Source organism: Grampus griseus (assembly GCF_964374135.1).
Source record: "Grampus griseus genome assembly, chromosome: 16".
NCBI classification, from domain to species: Eukaryota; Metazoa; Chordata; class Mammalia; order Artiodactyla; family Delphinidae; genus Grampus; species Grampus griseus.
Window position 1 is genome coordinate 62,978,267 of NC_139010.1, and position 16,635 is coordinate 62,994,901.

At 42.3% G+C, this 16,635-nt stretch overlaps 1 protein-coding gene across 1 annotated transcript in view; it reads left to right on the plus strand.

The window, feature by feature from the left end:
* Positions 1-16,635, plus strand: part of SORCS3 (sortilin related VPS10 domain containing receptor 3) — a gene marked incomplete at both ends in the record, with an annotated part of 579,237 nt that overhangs the window by 549,521 nt on the left and 13,081 nt on the right. The window contains 4 exons of the mRNA XM_082673649.1: positions 745-931; positions 6,138-6,271; positions 14,515-14,638; positions 16,267-16,379. Coding sequence (XP_082529775.1) covers positions 745-931; positions 6,138-6,271; positions 14,515-14,638; positions 16,267-16,379 — 558 coding nt within the window. The remainder of the gene's footprint in view (positions 1-744; positions 932-6,137; positions 6,272-14,514; positions 14,639-16,266; positions 16,380-16,635) is intronic.

A 16,635-nucleotide genomic window follows, 5' to 3' on the forward strand; every position in this document is an offset into this window, starting at 1 on the left:
CTGGTATGCAGTATTCATCTGTAGAATGGAAATAATCATCCTATCTCACAGAGTTACTTTAAAGATGGTATTATATAATATGTGATTAGCATAATGCTTGGAACCTAATAATAAATTCTAAAAAATGGGACAATTATAGTTATAGCATTGAGAGTATTGAGGTGGTTGAGAGTATTGGCACCAGGCTGCCTGGGTTCAAAACTTGGCTCTTCCAGTAGTGGCTGCAAAGACTTTGATCTAATTACTTAATTTATTTTTGTCCCCATTTTAGAAATGGGCCCAGTAATACTCTCTACGTTATAGAGTTGTGAGGGGATTAATTGCTTAGAACTGAAAAGAAACTTTATCAGTATTAGCTGTTACTACTACTACTATGATGATGAGGAGGACGACAATAATGATGGTGACACAGGAGAGAAATTATTGAACAATGTGTATGAGGGAGCCAGGGAAGCCCTTGGCTTCCCCAGTTCATAGCTTCACAGAGGCTCTACCTTATCCATAATTGGCGGTGTCAACCAAATCAGGCTGCCCCAAGCTTGGGCATACAGGGGCAATAGGTCCATAGTACCTGTCCATAGTGCCCAGTAGAGAGAGTCTGACGATTGTGTCGAGGGTGTTTCAGCCCTCTGGGAGAGATTAGGGCCTCAGAGGATGCTGCTGAAGGCCCAGGACCAAGCATCAAATAGGAATCAGGCTGGACCATGTGAATGGGCCCAGGCCAACTGCTATTCCACCTTGCAGGGTGATCTCCAAAGGACAAACATCCAGCTTGACTTTGGGGATGGGATTGCAGTGTCCTATGCTAACTTCAGTCCCATCGAGGACGGCATCAAGCACGTGTACAAGAGTGCGGGGATCTTCCAGGTGACGGCCCATGCGGAGAACAACCTGGGCTCAGACACAGCTGTCCTCTTCCTGCACGTGGTTTGTAAGTAGCGTGAGCCATCGCCTCTCTTACTTTCTTCCCAGTTGACAACTCCCTTTGTTCAGACTTCCCAGGATTCCAAGCTGAGCAAGATTTGGTGTGACTACTACCCCTAATGATGACCTCAATCAAAAGATTGAGATGTGGGCTTCCCTGGTGGCGCAGTGGTTGAGAGTCCGCCTGCCGATGCAGGGGACACGGGTTCGTGCCCCGGTCCGGGAAGATCCCACATACCGCGGAGCAGCTGGGCCCGTGAGCCATGGCCGCTGAGCCTGTGCGTCCAGAGCCTGTGCTCCGCAAGGGGAGAAGCCACAACAGTGAGAGGCCCGCGTACCGCAAAAAAAAAAAGGTCCCTGGCAAACAGTGACCTAGCTGGTCTCCTAGCATTCTGGTCACAATAGCAGCATAAGGACCAGCAGTGATGAGGGAAGTGCATGGAGAAAGACCTGGATTATACGTGTTATATCCTTAAAGACGCCACACTACATGACTGTGAGATAAATGATTTCTTCTCTGGGTCTTCTGAACTTCAGTTTCAAAATGCCTTAATTCTAACTGGCACCTTGCTTCACAGGGATCTTGTAACAATAAATAGGAAACACAGATAACACACCCAATCATTTACTAATTTATTCAATGAATATTTGTTGAGTTCTTAATATATGCAAGGCTTCTGCTAGGCACTGGGAGGCAACAATACAGAGATGGCCCTGCCCTTGCAGAGTTTACATTCTGGTGAGGGTGGGAAGATACTGTGAGAAACGGGCCACCAATAGCCCCAGGGGTGATAACCACACCACACCGACAATAATAATTCTGTGTCAGAAGCAACAGGTCAGAAACCCAGGTGGGGGGTGTGCAAGGTGTTTATGAGCCATGTTTAGAGCAAGGGAGACCTGTGTTTGAATTCTGATCATATCCGTTTGTGAAATGTCTACTGTCAGTCAACTTTCTTAGTCTTTACAGACCCCTGTTTCCTCACTTTTAATACTTAGATTATAGCAAGGCCATGAGAATCAAATTGGATTATGTGTGTGTGTCAGGGGTCCCCAAGACATCCCCTCCCAGGTTCAGTTATTTGCTGGAAGGACTCATAAGATTCAGCATATAGTCATACTTCAGACTATAATTTATTACACTGAAAGGAGACACGTCGAGATCAGCAGAGGGAAAAGGCCAGGGGGACAGAGTCTGGAGGAAACTAGGTGCAAACTTCCAAGAGTCCTCTCCCCATGGAGTCACATAAAACATTCATAATTCCTCCAGCAATGAGTTGTAGCAACACATATGAAGGGCTATTTACCAGAGAAGTTCACTGGGGACTCAGTGCCTGTGGCTTTTACTGGGGACTGGTCAAGTAGCCATCCTCTGCCTAGGGTATACCAAAATTCCAGACTCCCCGAGGAAAGCATTTTTTCAAAATAAACCCTATCATTGGTTAAAAAAAAAAAAAAATAGGCAGAGTAAACCAATCTTATCAGCTCACTGTTGGCTGGAAACACTCCCAGAGCCAAGTTCCCAGATGCCAGCAAAGGGCCAATCTTGCCCACAGGTCTTTCTAAAGATGATGATCTCAGGTCAACATCAGTGTTGTTCTGCACAGTGTGCAAAATGCCACTTAGCACCCAGCCTGGCACATGCTGAGTGTTACCTGCTCTAGTAACTACTAAGTACTTCCCATTCACTTTCTACCTGACACTTCTGCCGCCTTTAAAAATGAAGACAAAGAAAAAACATTTTCTTTCCTCTATTCCAACGACCTGCCCCACCCATGTTCCTAATTCTGCCAAGAGTGGGCCTTGCCTGCCAGACACAGTGACCAATGTATTTCAGTGGCAAAAAAACACACAAGAGCAGGGAACAGGTTCATACTGTGGGTTACGTGCGTGAAGAAGGAAATGTCCCTTGAAACTTTTTTCGTGCTCATAATTTCCTCCAAATCAATCATGGCTGCGTTTACCAGACAGTTATTGTAGTGGAAACTGCTCTTGGCCTCATCTTGGGCCATTAGCTAACAAAGGTAGTTGTTAGCCGCCCATGATAACCAATCTCGCACAGATTATTAGAGTTTTATCAGAAAGAGCTCTCTTTGACGGTGCGGGTTTTAAGAGTTTGCTGTGTTCCCTCCTGAATCCCTCAGCTCTCTTCTCCCCGATCCACGGTTTAGCTGTAGATTGAAGTCTGGAGCTTCCAGCTCGGGTTCTTTGCCCTGAAAAGCTGTTTGATGTTGTTGCTTGAGATTCTGTTTACCCAAATGTACTTGTCCTGAAGCTGGCATATGTGTGGCCACGCTTGATGGTGTTCTAATTCGTGGAAGCCCCACCCCTTTTGTGTTTGGCATGAGTTTAGGGAGAAGGAGGTCTCATTTTATATTTTGGGGTATCAAAGTACCCAGCAGTGTAAGCCCTGGTTGAGCTGAAGCCTCTGAGTGACCGAAAGCTGAGAAGCCTGTCTAGGGCCATGAGTCATAGCGACATCACTGAACTGTGGAAAAGCCCAGGGTTCCCATGAGCTGGCCAGGGGAATGGGCTCCATGCGTTTTGAGGGAGAGAGATAAGACAGCAGCGTTATCTAAAAAATAGTACAAATGAGCTTATTTACAGAACAGAAACAGACTCACAGACATAGAAAATAGACTTACGGTTACCGAAGGGGAAGAGGGTGAGGGATAAATTAGGAGCGTGGGATTAACAGATACACACTACTGTATGTAAAACAAATAAACAGCAAGGATTTATTGTGTAGCACAGGGAACTATATTCAATATCTTGTAATAACCTATAATCGAAAAGATTTGAAGAAAAGAATATTTATAGGGCTTCCCTGGTGGCGCGGTGGTTGAGAGTCCGCCTGCCGATGCAGGGGACACGGGTTCGTGCCCCGGTCCGGGAAGATCCCACGTGCCGTTGAGCGGCTGGGCCCGTGAGCCATGGCCGCTGAGCCTGTGCGTCCGGAGCCTGTGCTCCGCAGCGGGAGAGGCCACAGCAGTGAGAGGCCCGCGTACCGCAAAAAGAAAAAAAAAAAAAAAATTTATATATATGTATATGTGTATAACCAAATCACTTTGCTGTACACCTGGAACTAGCACAATATTGTAAATCAACTATACCTCAATTAAAAAAAAAAAAAAGAAGCATTGACTTTGAGCATAAAAGGGGCCCTTTTCCCAGCAGGAGAAGAATGAGGGATGTGAATCTGGGCACGAAGAACAACTCTGAGGTGTTAAAATAAGACCCAGATTCATGACCGGGCCAGGGTCCCCTTCCCATTACCTTATTCTCTTCCACAATGATCAGTAACACACAAACAACAAAGAGAGATAAACCAGAAAAACTCCTAAGAATGAGTAAATATAGCAATGAAAAGTAGGTGATATTTTCTCACGCGTGTGTGTGTGTGTATGTGTGTGTGTGTGTGTTTATTCTCACCAACAGTCAAACCATACAAAAATAATTAAACAGATTTACTCATTGAAAATAATTAAACCTTCAGCCAAATGTGTATCTGAAGTGACAGGTTTGAAATTATTTGTTGAAAGAAATCTTGAGGAACCGTATGTCTGGGGTCAGGTGAGAGAGCAGTAGGCAAGGAATATTTTCACGCTGTAGGTACACAGATTCACTTGTTGATTGTTCAGGAAAATATCATCTGGGAGGTGGCAAGCCAGTCTGGCTGATCTCCTCACCCGAACATCAGTCCCTGTCCAAACACCTTTTATCCCAATATAAATTTACCTACGACATAGGAGGTACCCGGTGAGACTCAGAACGCTCACTCTCTCAAGAGGGACTTCTACACAGTGATACACAGTAACAGTGATGATGTGGTGGGAGTGGTAGTGGTGGTGGTGGAAACAGTGTCAGCACACAATTAATTATATGATACCTTTAACATCCACACATCACTTTCATATGTTCTTATTACTGTAAGGAAGGCAGGGCACAGCATAACAGTCTGTGTAGACTCAAGGTTCTGTAAGATAGAGGAAAAGGTCATATATCTAAAATTAAACAGGAGCAGAAGTGAAAAGTATCCATCTGTTTTCTTCCCTTTAAACTGAGCTGTCTCCAAAATAACCCAAGACATCAATAGTGAAGGCTGGGTGGCCTGGAAAATGTCCCACCCATGAGAAGAACTCAAGGCGCCCAGGCTAAAGAGCTGGCCATGCCACAGCTGTGACCTTTAGTCACTTTAGCTCATCGACCCCATCATGGTGGAAACCAGGGAAATGTGCTCTGACTTAGTGTGGACAGATAATTAGAAGATTTTCATTGGATTTGGCTAAGTAGGAAGGATATAAGGAAGGGAAGAAAGGCAGGAAAGGAAGTAGGAAAAAAAGAAAACAAAAAGGAAAAAGAAAGGGGTAAGGGTGGGGGAGAAAATCCCACAGAGTTAAAAAATAACCGATCTAACCCACAAAGGCAATGCTGATACACTAACGTTTTCCAACAGCGTTTTCCTCTTCTCACGTTATTTTGGAAATGAATTAAATTAAAATCCTCACTTAGTATGCACAGGGTGGGTTCCAATCTATTCTGTTACTTGCTAGTTTAGAACCTGAGACTGCTTACATCAGTTTTCTGAGGAAGAAAAAAAATACAAGCTTGGTCGCCTTTAGGCAAGCAGCTTTTTAAATTATTTGGGAACCTGACACTTATTTCTCCTTCAATTTAGGGAGATGGGCTCTTTCCTTTCTATAAAACAGCCTTGCGAGCCTCTGAACGATACCCACTGAGTGTTGCAGATGACAGGCACAATGGCCGATTGTTGAACAAGATGGGGCCAATTAACAATTGAGGATAATGGCGGAGCCCTCCCTACAATGCACTGACCCCCAATCACAATACAGGCTAATCGGCAGAAATGCAAGAGACCACGCTTTATCTTCCTATTTATTGACTAGGTGTCCAGTAAACTAGCTTTGTCCTTGGGCTGGAGGTTCATAAGCATTCGAGGTTGGGCTCATCGGATGGAAATTAAATTCAGATGGCACTGAAAAGATCTGAAGCCCGATTTGAGTTCCCTATTATACGTGGTACTTCATTTCAAGTACACACACACACACACACACTTCTCAACATCCGTGAGTTTGCAATCCTTGTTTTATTATAGGTGATGGTAACAGAGGTTACGATTAAGAATCTGGGAGTGTGATTGTTTGTTTATTCCAGGAATAGAAACACTGACATTGTTCTCCTTGTTCCCTTAGGTCCCGTGGAGCACGTTCATCTCCGAGTTCCATTTGTTGCCATAAGAAACAAGGAGGTCAACATCAGTGCCGTTGTGTGGCCCAGCCAGCTGGGGACCCTGACCTATTTCTGGTGGTTGGGCAGTAGTACAAAGGTTTGGCCCTTTCTGACTGGTGTGTGCTTAGGTCTATACCGAATGTCCCCGTGTTCTAACTTCTGTGTTGATGTTGGGTGGGGGGGTGCAGAGGGGGGATGTGGGCAGTAGGGGGTACTTAAATGAAGCTATGAATCCACGTAATTGAATATGACATACCCTCCTACAGCAAGTTCGTTGTTACAATAGGGAAAGTTCAAATAATCCTAAGGAAGGAAGGGTACTTGGAGAATCTGTACAAACCTGGTTGTTCTTGCCCCTCTAACCAATATTTCTAATATTGATGTTGTTCCATTTTGTTCTAATCCCGGCCTTTCTACTCACTTGCTGCATAATATCAAGGAAGTCATTTAGCATCTCTGAAATTAAGCGACACCATCTGTGAAACACGAATTAGATATCTAAATGCAGGGCAGCGAAAGTCGAATGGGATAATAATGTACGTAAAGCATCTTTAGCAAGACCTGCTAGGTGTTCTGTTAGGGCCAGGTGCTGACGTTCTTCCTCTTAGGCATGGTACTGATGTTGCCAAGTCTCAAAGAAAGGGACTTCAGGGCCAAACTCTGGACTTTGCAGATACTCCCTACTCCTGGCAACTGGTGATGACGAAGCTTTTTCAAGGATAACCACACTCGTACGACAGAAGCTGAGAGCAGTGTGGCTGAGGGTTCCTCAGCTTAAGGGCTGCATGGTTTTCGCTCTTCCTGTTTTTGTCTTTGCATTTTCTCTAGTCATTCTTGATGTGATTGGTACTGCTCATCTTAGACCTTTACTTTAAAAAAAAAATTTATGAAAGATATATCAGACTCAGAAATGCTGGATATCTAAAGAAAGGGGAAATTAATATTCAGTTGCTGGTGTAGTAATTCCTTTTAAAAAGGAATGGAACAGTGCCAGTTTTGTTTGTTTGTTATGAGATGACCGAAGAGAACTTCAGCTTTTGCATGGTGAGAGTGGGAGATGATTCATCCCTGCTCTTATTTTAAATTAAAAAAAACATTTTATTGAAGTATAGTTGGTTTACAATGTTGTAAATCCTGCTCTTTTCCAGGGTGGTAGCGTGCTGTGGTTGAGAGAATACGGACCTTGGGGTCAGAGAGACAAGGGTTAGGTTTCTAGCGCTGCTACATGTTTATTATGTGAGCTTAATCAAGTGATCTGACCTAAAATTTAATTCACTCAACAGCAAACTGGAGGGAATAATGCCTGCATCATCTCGATTTCTGTGAAAACTAAGTAAGATACTGTGTATCTCCCTGGCACAGACTAGTTTACTCACTAAATGGATGCTTTCTATTTCGGTGTAAAAACTGACTGTTAGGATGGTTTGATAAAAGACTGAATTAGATTTATGGACGCAAGGGACAATTTCCTGTTTGCATCATTTGTGCTGTATACTTTCAAGTTCTTAGTATAGACTATGATGCTTTTGCATTTCTGGTGTTATTATTCACCAAGACAATAGGTAGGAGGTTAGTTAATGAGATTCCCCATTTAGTATATTAGAGAAGTGAAGCTCCCTGTGTGAGATGAGCATCCTAAGGTCAAACAGCTGTTTAGCTGTCGAGCCAGACCTAAACCCAGGTCTCCTAATTCCCATCTACCATGTACCCCCCAGCCCCAGGATGCTTTCTCTGCATCACCCTGTTTGGAGATCACAGACCCTAAAATTCTGCTTTAAAACACCAGCAGACATACATGGTGGGAAAAAAAGAGAAAATCTTCTAGGAGGAGAACATCAGAGAAGGATTTTAAGTTCATTTCACCTCTGAGGATGTGAGGTTTGGGCTGTCCAGCCAGGGAGTTCTTTTCTGTTAGTGTTTGTTCACCTGTTGATCTTTACTGGGAGACAACTGTGTGTAGGGAGGGCAGTTCTTGGCCATCATGAACCCAATGAACTCAACAGACCACAAGGAACCAAAGATAGTGTTTCTCTATAGCACCATTTTTTTCTTTGGGTGTTTATTCTAAGGCCTGAAATACCAGACAGTGTCTAATAAATATTTGATCAACAGAGAAGTGGACAAAGTGTTTGGAGAGCCTAGTTTCTATTTCTCTAACAATTATCTGTTAGTCTGAAAGAATCACCTGATCTGAAGCTCAGTGTTGTTTTCTCTAAATCAAGGATACTAATATCTAATCCATGATCATCATTGAGTTATTATTTGAAGTATCTTTCTATCATCTATCTATCTATCTAATCTGTATTATGAGAGGGAAATTTTAAAATTGCAGAATGGCATTATGGTTTTATTTTTTTAATTGAGGATGACCTGAAGTACTTCTTAGGTTAGGAATTTCCATCTATAACCTTGAGCATAACGTGCTGTACAAATACCCAAGATCTCAAAGGTCTTACTAGTTGGTTTTTTCTTCCCAAAAAGCCAAGAGAATGATAGTACATTAGAGGCATTGGAACAGAGTGGTTTTGAAATGAGACAAACCTGGGTTGGGGTCCAGACTCAGATTCTCCTTGCTGCATGCCTTTTGTCAAATCAGGTAATTTCTCTGTGCCTTAGTTTTGTTCATTGTGATGTCAGAATAAGACTGGTAGCTACTACACTCTAATATTGCTCTGAGGATTAAGTAAAGAATGATATTTAAGTGCTTAGAACACATCCAGTCACTGTTGTGCTCATCCTTTGCATCAATGGCATCTACATCTCAGTGGCAAATCTGACATGGTTCTAGAGATTTCTCTCCCACCTTCAAGCATGGTTATTCCATCCATTTAAAAGAGTTACATCTTCAGTGCTTTTGCAAGCACCATGACAGAAACACATCAGTGTGGCCACAGTGCCCAGAAATTGATGTAGTGAGCATTGTATTTTCCTGGCAAATGAATGAGTGTCTTTGGGTGTCTTGGTGAGTGCTCTGAGTGTCGAGCTATGTGGTTACCTGTGATGAACAAACCGATCTGTAAAAGGAGCTAATACTAATTTTGAGCATTTCTTTCTAGCATTGGCCTTGCACTAGGCTCTTCATATATGTTATTTAATCATCAGAACATCACTGATGAAGGAGAAATGATCCCCTGTGTATGTGTTTGTGTGTGTCTGTTTCTATGTTGTGACCAGGTGAATTGGATTGGACAGGTTGCCCAGGTGGTTGAATTAAATCAACCTCCCAATAAGAATCAGTTGACCTCCCACAAACCTTTATAGCCACCCCTCTGCTTGGTGCCCTTAGGAACAGAAGAGCACTTACAATCTTGTCTCTATCTTCAAGGAGATTACAGTCCTGATGAGAAGGCAAGATGAACACACACACACAATGATCGGTGAGCAAGTGTGATGATGTACGAATAGAGAGAAGAGAGCAAGCATTCCTGAAATCCAACTACAGGCCCATATACCTACAGGTCTGTCAGCGGGAGATGCTAAATTGTATCAGTAGCTCCGTGGATCTTTCTCGAGAACCTGCATTTTGTGCTGAATCTTATGAGGAACACAAAGCAGTATAAATTCCATTTGTTGCCCTTAAGAAACAATCTGTTCAAGAAGATGAGGTTAACATCCCAAAATAGATACTGTAAGGAATGGTAATAGGAATGTAACATTACTGGCCCAGCCAGGCAGCCTAGGGGGGGATGGATGCCGGGCTTCTTGGTCTTGGAGCAAGTTGTGTATGAAGTTGGTCCTAAGCTGGCATTGAAGGAGTGGTAGAGTTGAGGCCAGAGAGGAGGGGGAGGGATTTGTGCCCACTGGTAAGGCTTTGGGCCTGTTTGTGTTCTGTGTAGACAGACACTATGAAAGAGGGATTCATTTGGGGAGAAATTGCATAAAAAACTAAAACTGGGGAGGATAGACGACAAATGGCTTTGAATGACATAACCGGATGTGTTTTAGTTTGTCATAGAAACTTAGATTTAGGATAGGCTAGTGGAAGATAGAACCAGATTCATGGACAGTGATATTTTCAACAATGAGATACTTCTGAAGAGTTTTTACAGGTGTGTGTGTGTGTGTGTGTGTGTGTGTGTGTGTGTGTGTTTGAGGGAATTTTTTTTCCCCAAAACTATAAATTTTCAAAATACTCCCATAGTCATAACACATATTTAGGTACTATTTACTTTATTTATTTTTGGTCTTTTTATGTATTTTAGACTTTTCTCTCATGTAGTTCTCATCATAGCATATCCACAATTATATATCTTGCCTTCTCCACTTCATAAAGTAAAGCACTTTCCACATATGTAATCTTCTGAAGGTTTTAAGGGAGGCAAGTGTAGTGATTACATAGTCTGTCCAATTTAGGAATGGAAGGTTTTATCAAGGTGTACATTTAAATTGTGGGGATTTTATAATATTCGATATTAACTAGACTTACTATGTATTGGGAATCTGGTGTAGGCTGCATCCAGACATTTCCCTGAAGCTCCCTGATCCATTAGTCACGTGGGAATCTCCTAACTAGTTACTCAGAGCTTCATTGATGGCTTGCTGGGCTTCGTGGATAATACATGACCTGTTGCACATGAGGGATCCTCTGTGGGCAGGGATGCAGCCTGCAGCCTAGGCAGGACGTGAGCCTTGCTGTGGGCTGGCCCTGCAGCTTGGACAAAACACGGAGAAGTCAACTGGCCGCCTGTTGGATTTGTGGGGCTCTAACAGGCCAATTTGCTGGGATTAACAGAGTTCTGGCTTAATAAATGTGTCTGCTTGCCTAGTAGAGTTAGTAAATGAACCTTAAAATACTTGATTTAATTTAGTGTTGTGCACTAGACATGGGTGGCCAGTGAAGAACTCAAGAATCCCGTGGAGTGTTCCAGCTTTGCGAGGAAGGTGAAATCAGCCATGATGTCACAACAGCTGATGAAAAACAAAAGCAATTTGGAAAACAGAGTTAACTTCTGCCATTTCCCTAGGGTGGAAGCCTGGGGCCTGTTACCTGGGGGCCAAGTGTTCACATTCAACACAGTTTGTTTGCTGTGGCTCAGAGCCCCGACTGGCTGGTGGGATGGCGTGCTCCCTCCCACCTCAGATGGCATTCCCTTGTCCTGCAGACGTGCATCCTTGTTTGTTTCCTGGATCTTCTAGGAAAGCAGCCAGATAGAGAGGAGACCAAATCTGCTGGGACAGGAGGAATTCCACTCCTCTCAGAAAGAGATATCATTGTCTGGTACAGCACCATCACCCAAGCCTAAGATAAGACGAGTGTGCAGAGAAAGGAGAGCCGGGGCCATGTAGACCCCTGAAAGCTGAAGAAGATGACATGATAGTCGTGCAGATTCCCTGAAGAGACAACCAATAGTGGAGAAAAGTATCCTGGGGCCGAGAGCTGGGAAGAGATTAGAGATAGCTGAGGGCAGTAACCAAAATGGAAGGACAATGTGATACAGTTACGGGCAGAGCAATTCATGGGATCAAACAAACAAACAAAAAAAAACACCACATCATTTATTGCTTTTTTGTTTTGTTTCTCTCCCAACATTTTATTATTAAAAACTTCAAACACAAACTAAAGTTGAAGTGAACATTCACACACCCACCCTCTGTATTCCATCATTAACATCTACTGTGCTTGTTTTATCATGTCTGTTTATCTGTCCATCCCTCTGTTCAGCCATCAACCATCTTAAATTTTGATTTATTTCAGACACTTACATGCCTTGTCCTAAATGCTTTAGGTGGCAAATCATTAGCTAGAGTCCTTTATTTGTTTATACTTTTTCCCCCCGGGGGGTATGAAATGTATCAACAGTGAAATGTACAGATCTGAAGTGTGTAGCTCCTGAGTTCTAACAAAGGCAAATACCTGTAACCCAAACTCCTATCAAGATACATAGTATTAGCATCACTCCCAAAAGTTCTCTCATGCCCCTGGTCAATTCCCACCCCAACCCCCAGAACCAGTCCCTATTTTTTTCATCATGAATTAGATTTGCCTTTTCTAGAACTTCTTTTAATGTAATCATACCACGTTAATTCTTTCATATAAGGCTTCTTTCATTTCTTATGGTTTGGGGACTTATCCATACTGTTGTATATATCAATATTTGTTCTTTTCTGTTCATTATATGCATATACTATGACTTGTTTATTCATTTTCCTATTGATAAATTCTCCTAGCTTCTTTTCAGTTTTTGGCTAGTATGAATATACTGCTATAAACATGTTCTTTTCTTTGTGGATATTTTCTTTTATCTTGACTAAATCCCCAGGACTTCAATTGCTAAGTCATAAATATCAAATGTTACAACTACTTTGGAAAAAATTATCACAATTTCTTGTAAAACTGAACTTTTTCCTACATCGTTGCACCATTGTACATCCCACCAAAAATGGATGAGAGTTCCAGTGGCTCCACATCCTCAATAATATTTGATATTATTATTTTTAAAGAAAATTTAGCCATTGTGTTTGGTATATAGAGGTATCTCATTTTCCTTCCAAAGAATATGACCTAGGTACTGAAGCAGTTCAAGGTATTCTGACAGGTAAGTCATAATGAGTTGACTAGTAGGAACTAGAAAATTTGCCAAAAGCCATTCATCAATCCTATGTGTTCTGATTCCTGAATGAGTCCTCACAACTTCTAACCCAAACCTTTAATTTAAAAGATAAAGACCTAAGGCACACAGTGGGGACAAATTTTGCCCAAGGTAATTCATTAAAATAGTAACAGAGCCAGAGTAGCAAGTCTCTGTTCTTGTTATACTAAAGGCGGTAACTCAGTGGCACACATTCTTCCTTTATTCCATGTCAGTGGCTGACATTGCCATGCTGAGCCCAACTTAAGTTCAGCTTCCTTCTCAACACAGGACACTAAACAGCCACTTTTGGCCCATGGGAGTTGATTTTCATCACAGAACCTACTTGTACCTCATTTGTTGTTTAATTAATAAGGCCACACCCTTGTGCATATCATCACAGAGCCATAAATACGGAGAAGCATGCTTGGGCTCTGGGGTTTACCCACAGTTAAGATAAAGAGTGTAACTCTTTCAGTACTCACTTCTTTCTTTCATTTAGCAAGCAGAGAAGAAAGGGTGTCAGAAAGCTTAGGGCGATATCTCTAATCCTGTCCAACTCCAGCCATCAGCCTGGTCATAAAATAGAGCAATAGAATATTAAAGCCAAGAAATCAAATGATTGTTTCAGAGGCCCAGTTGAAAATTCTGAGCTAGAGAGGAATTTCAGTTTTGCAGGAGGGACGCTGTCTGAAAGCTGCCTCTCTGAGCCTCTGCAGGGTCCAGGTGCACGGGTGTGCTGTGTGAACACTGGCTGATACCCACATTTTAAAAGGGAAACTCTACACATCCCCAACTGGCTACATCATTACTCTATCCTATTGTCGTCCTAACACACAGAGAGGAGAGGGGTCTGCTCATCTGCACTTGTGACATCTCTTCACGAGCTGCCTTAGAGAAGCCTCCTACTAATATGTCTTACCTTGCAAACACCAGATAACTCGAGAGGGCACTGGCTTCAAGATAATCACTGAATAATGACTCTTCAGTCGCAGAATCTGCATTCTCTTCTCTCCAGTAAGCACCTGCTTCTATCAAGATCCTAATTCCCAAGAAAAAATATATGCTTATTCTCTTTCTTTATCCTTGACAAGTCCCTGTCTGTCATGATCAGGGAAAGAAAACAGAAAGGGAAAAAAGATTAAAAAGTGAGCACAGATATGCATGTTTATATGTTTTCCAACTTATTTAAATTGTTAGAAATGCCTTGCAATGGAAAACACAGATATGACCAAACAAAATGTCAATAATATGACCATACATCCAAGTTATATACGGATTCTGCTAGATGTAAGACAATTTGCCAAGGGTGGTTGATACAAAAATAAATAAGATATGGTCACTTCTCTGAAAAATCTTACAGCCCGATGGAATACAGGATGAAAATAGAAGTGACACGGAATATCAGAGGAAAAGAGAAAAGTGATCGCCTATGCCCAGAGTCACTGGGAATAGATTACAAAAGATGCTTCTACTTTGCCCCAGGAGAAGGAGTAGAATGACGTGCAAAATCCAGGGTGCCCAGTCTTATCTTCATCTCTCAGAATTAACATTTTACAGTGCATTTCAAGTATATTAATGCCCTTCCTGGATACTGGATATACAATCACAGTTTCAGAAAGCTGTGCATTTTTTTTTCCTTTTTCAAGTTAGGATCCCTTGGGGATATGCAAATGCTATGCAGATTGGTGACAGTCTGAGATTTACAGGAAAGAAGGGAATCTGATATCCCATAAAGGACTAAATAAGTGTTCCTGCTTCTCTCTTTTAGCCCCTCATCACCTTGGACAGCAGCATTTCCTTCACATTCCTAGCAGAGGGAACCAATACCATCACTGTCCAGGTGGCTGCTGGGAATGCCCTCATCCAGGACACAAAAGATATTGCAGTTCACGGTAAGCCCCGTGATGCCCCTTCCTGCCCAGCCAGTCCCCTCCATACACCATAGCAGCAATCGCTGACTGCTTTGGAAATGCCTCAGGGCATAGGAAAATTAGGTAGGTCCACAAAAGGTATCCAAACCTACTTCTTACCTTGTTCTTGAATAGATACGGAGGTTGTTAGAGAAGCAGATCACGGACAGGCATTTCTTGTCTTCTGTGATGTGTCTGCATCAAAACCTGATGGTCTCATTAGACAGAGATGTATCATAAGTTGAAGGAATGCTGAGCTGGAAAGACTGTCATAGAAGCATCTAGATCTGATGACCTGCCAAGGTATCTCTCACACACATGTGGCATCCATTCTTTGTTAGGATGGGGACCAGTGATTTCAAAAGCTGGAGGAGACATGGTCCCTGCTCTTGAAGAACTCACAGCTTAGGTACTGGGATGAACTACACATAACTGCTATGTTTTCTTTGTTGTTTGAGATTCTGATCTTTGGCTGCAAAGGCTGAGACTAAGGCTGAGAATAGAAAGACACAGCAAGGCGGGAAAGTGGTAAATAGGGCCACCGTTCTGTTCTCAGTCCTGGAGAACCACTCTTAATTATTAAATTTCTTTTAAATCAAATTGTGCTTCTACCACCATCCCACAAACCTCCCACATACCCTAAAAACAGCCACTATACCAGGGTTTTCCAGAAAGTTGTACTGAGTGAGGCATGTGATCCTCTGACTCAGTCTGTATTTCTTCCACCTCACCCCGGGTGAGTGCCTTTTCCTACAACTCTGCAAACTCGAGGCTCAGCCTCTCTCATCGGGCACCTGGAAGACTTTAAGTAAACATTTTTATTGGAATGTAACTGGGAGTTTGGGGTTATTAGATGCAAACTACTACATTTAGAATGGATAAACAACAGGGTCCTACTGTATAACGCAGGGAACTATATCCAACCTCCTAGGATAAACCATAATGGAAAAGAATATTAAAAAGTATGTATACAACTGAGTCATTTTGCTGTACAGCAGAAATTAACACAACACTGTACATCAACTATACTTCAATTTAAAAAATTCTTTTTAAATACAGAGAAGTGCACAGATCATAAGTGTTTTAGCTTCATGAATTATCACAAAGTGGACACACCTGTGTACCTACCAATCAGATTGAGAAACTGAATGTTACCCACACCCTAGATACAGGGTTTTGACCTGTTTTCTAAGCCCTTGAGGCAGTTTTTCTAGCAGGGTCCATGGAACTAAGGGAAGGATAAGAAAAGGCTTCATTCTAATCTAGCTCATTTATTAATGCTTTATTGTTGCCACTGCATGATACCACCTGCAGCAGCAAAAGTCCCCTTCTTCTGGAGTTTCACAATTTTCTTGCACTTCAGGTAATGTTCATTTACAAGAAGAAGTCCTTAAGATTTTAAAAACAAACAAAAATGGTAGGAGCACAAATTTACTTCCAGTCACCAAATGCCACTTTTTTTTAGAAGCCAAGAGACAGGCTGAAAGGAAGGAATTTGAGATGAGGCCACATGAAAGACTGTGCCCTTTGCCTAAAGCACAGTGATCATGGAGTCCCCTTGCCTATCACACCCTCTCTCAGCCTCACTCACACATGCTCTCTCCTTGCAGAATACTTTCAGTCCCAACTCTTATCATTCTCTCCTAATCTGGATTACCACAATCCTGACATTCCGGAGTGGAGGCAAGATATTGCCAATGTGATCAAGCGGGCTCTGGTGAAAGTAAGTTGGCTTTTTCTTTGCTTAAATGTTTATGAATAAAGAACAAGATGCTGTGGTCCAGAATACATTTTCATGGATGCAAACCACCGTTCCACAGTTAAGTAAAGATTATTTCTCTGTAAAAAGAGAGAGAGAAAAGAAGAATGGGAGAAGTGAAGGATGGGGAGTAAAGATGGAGAGATTAGGTGGAGAGAGACAGAGACAGAGAATCAATCCGGTGTTCAAGGATAGGAAATTGACCCCATCTTAATCCTAA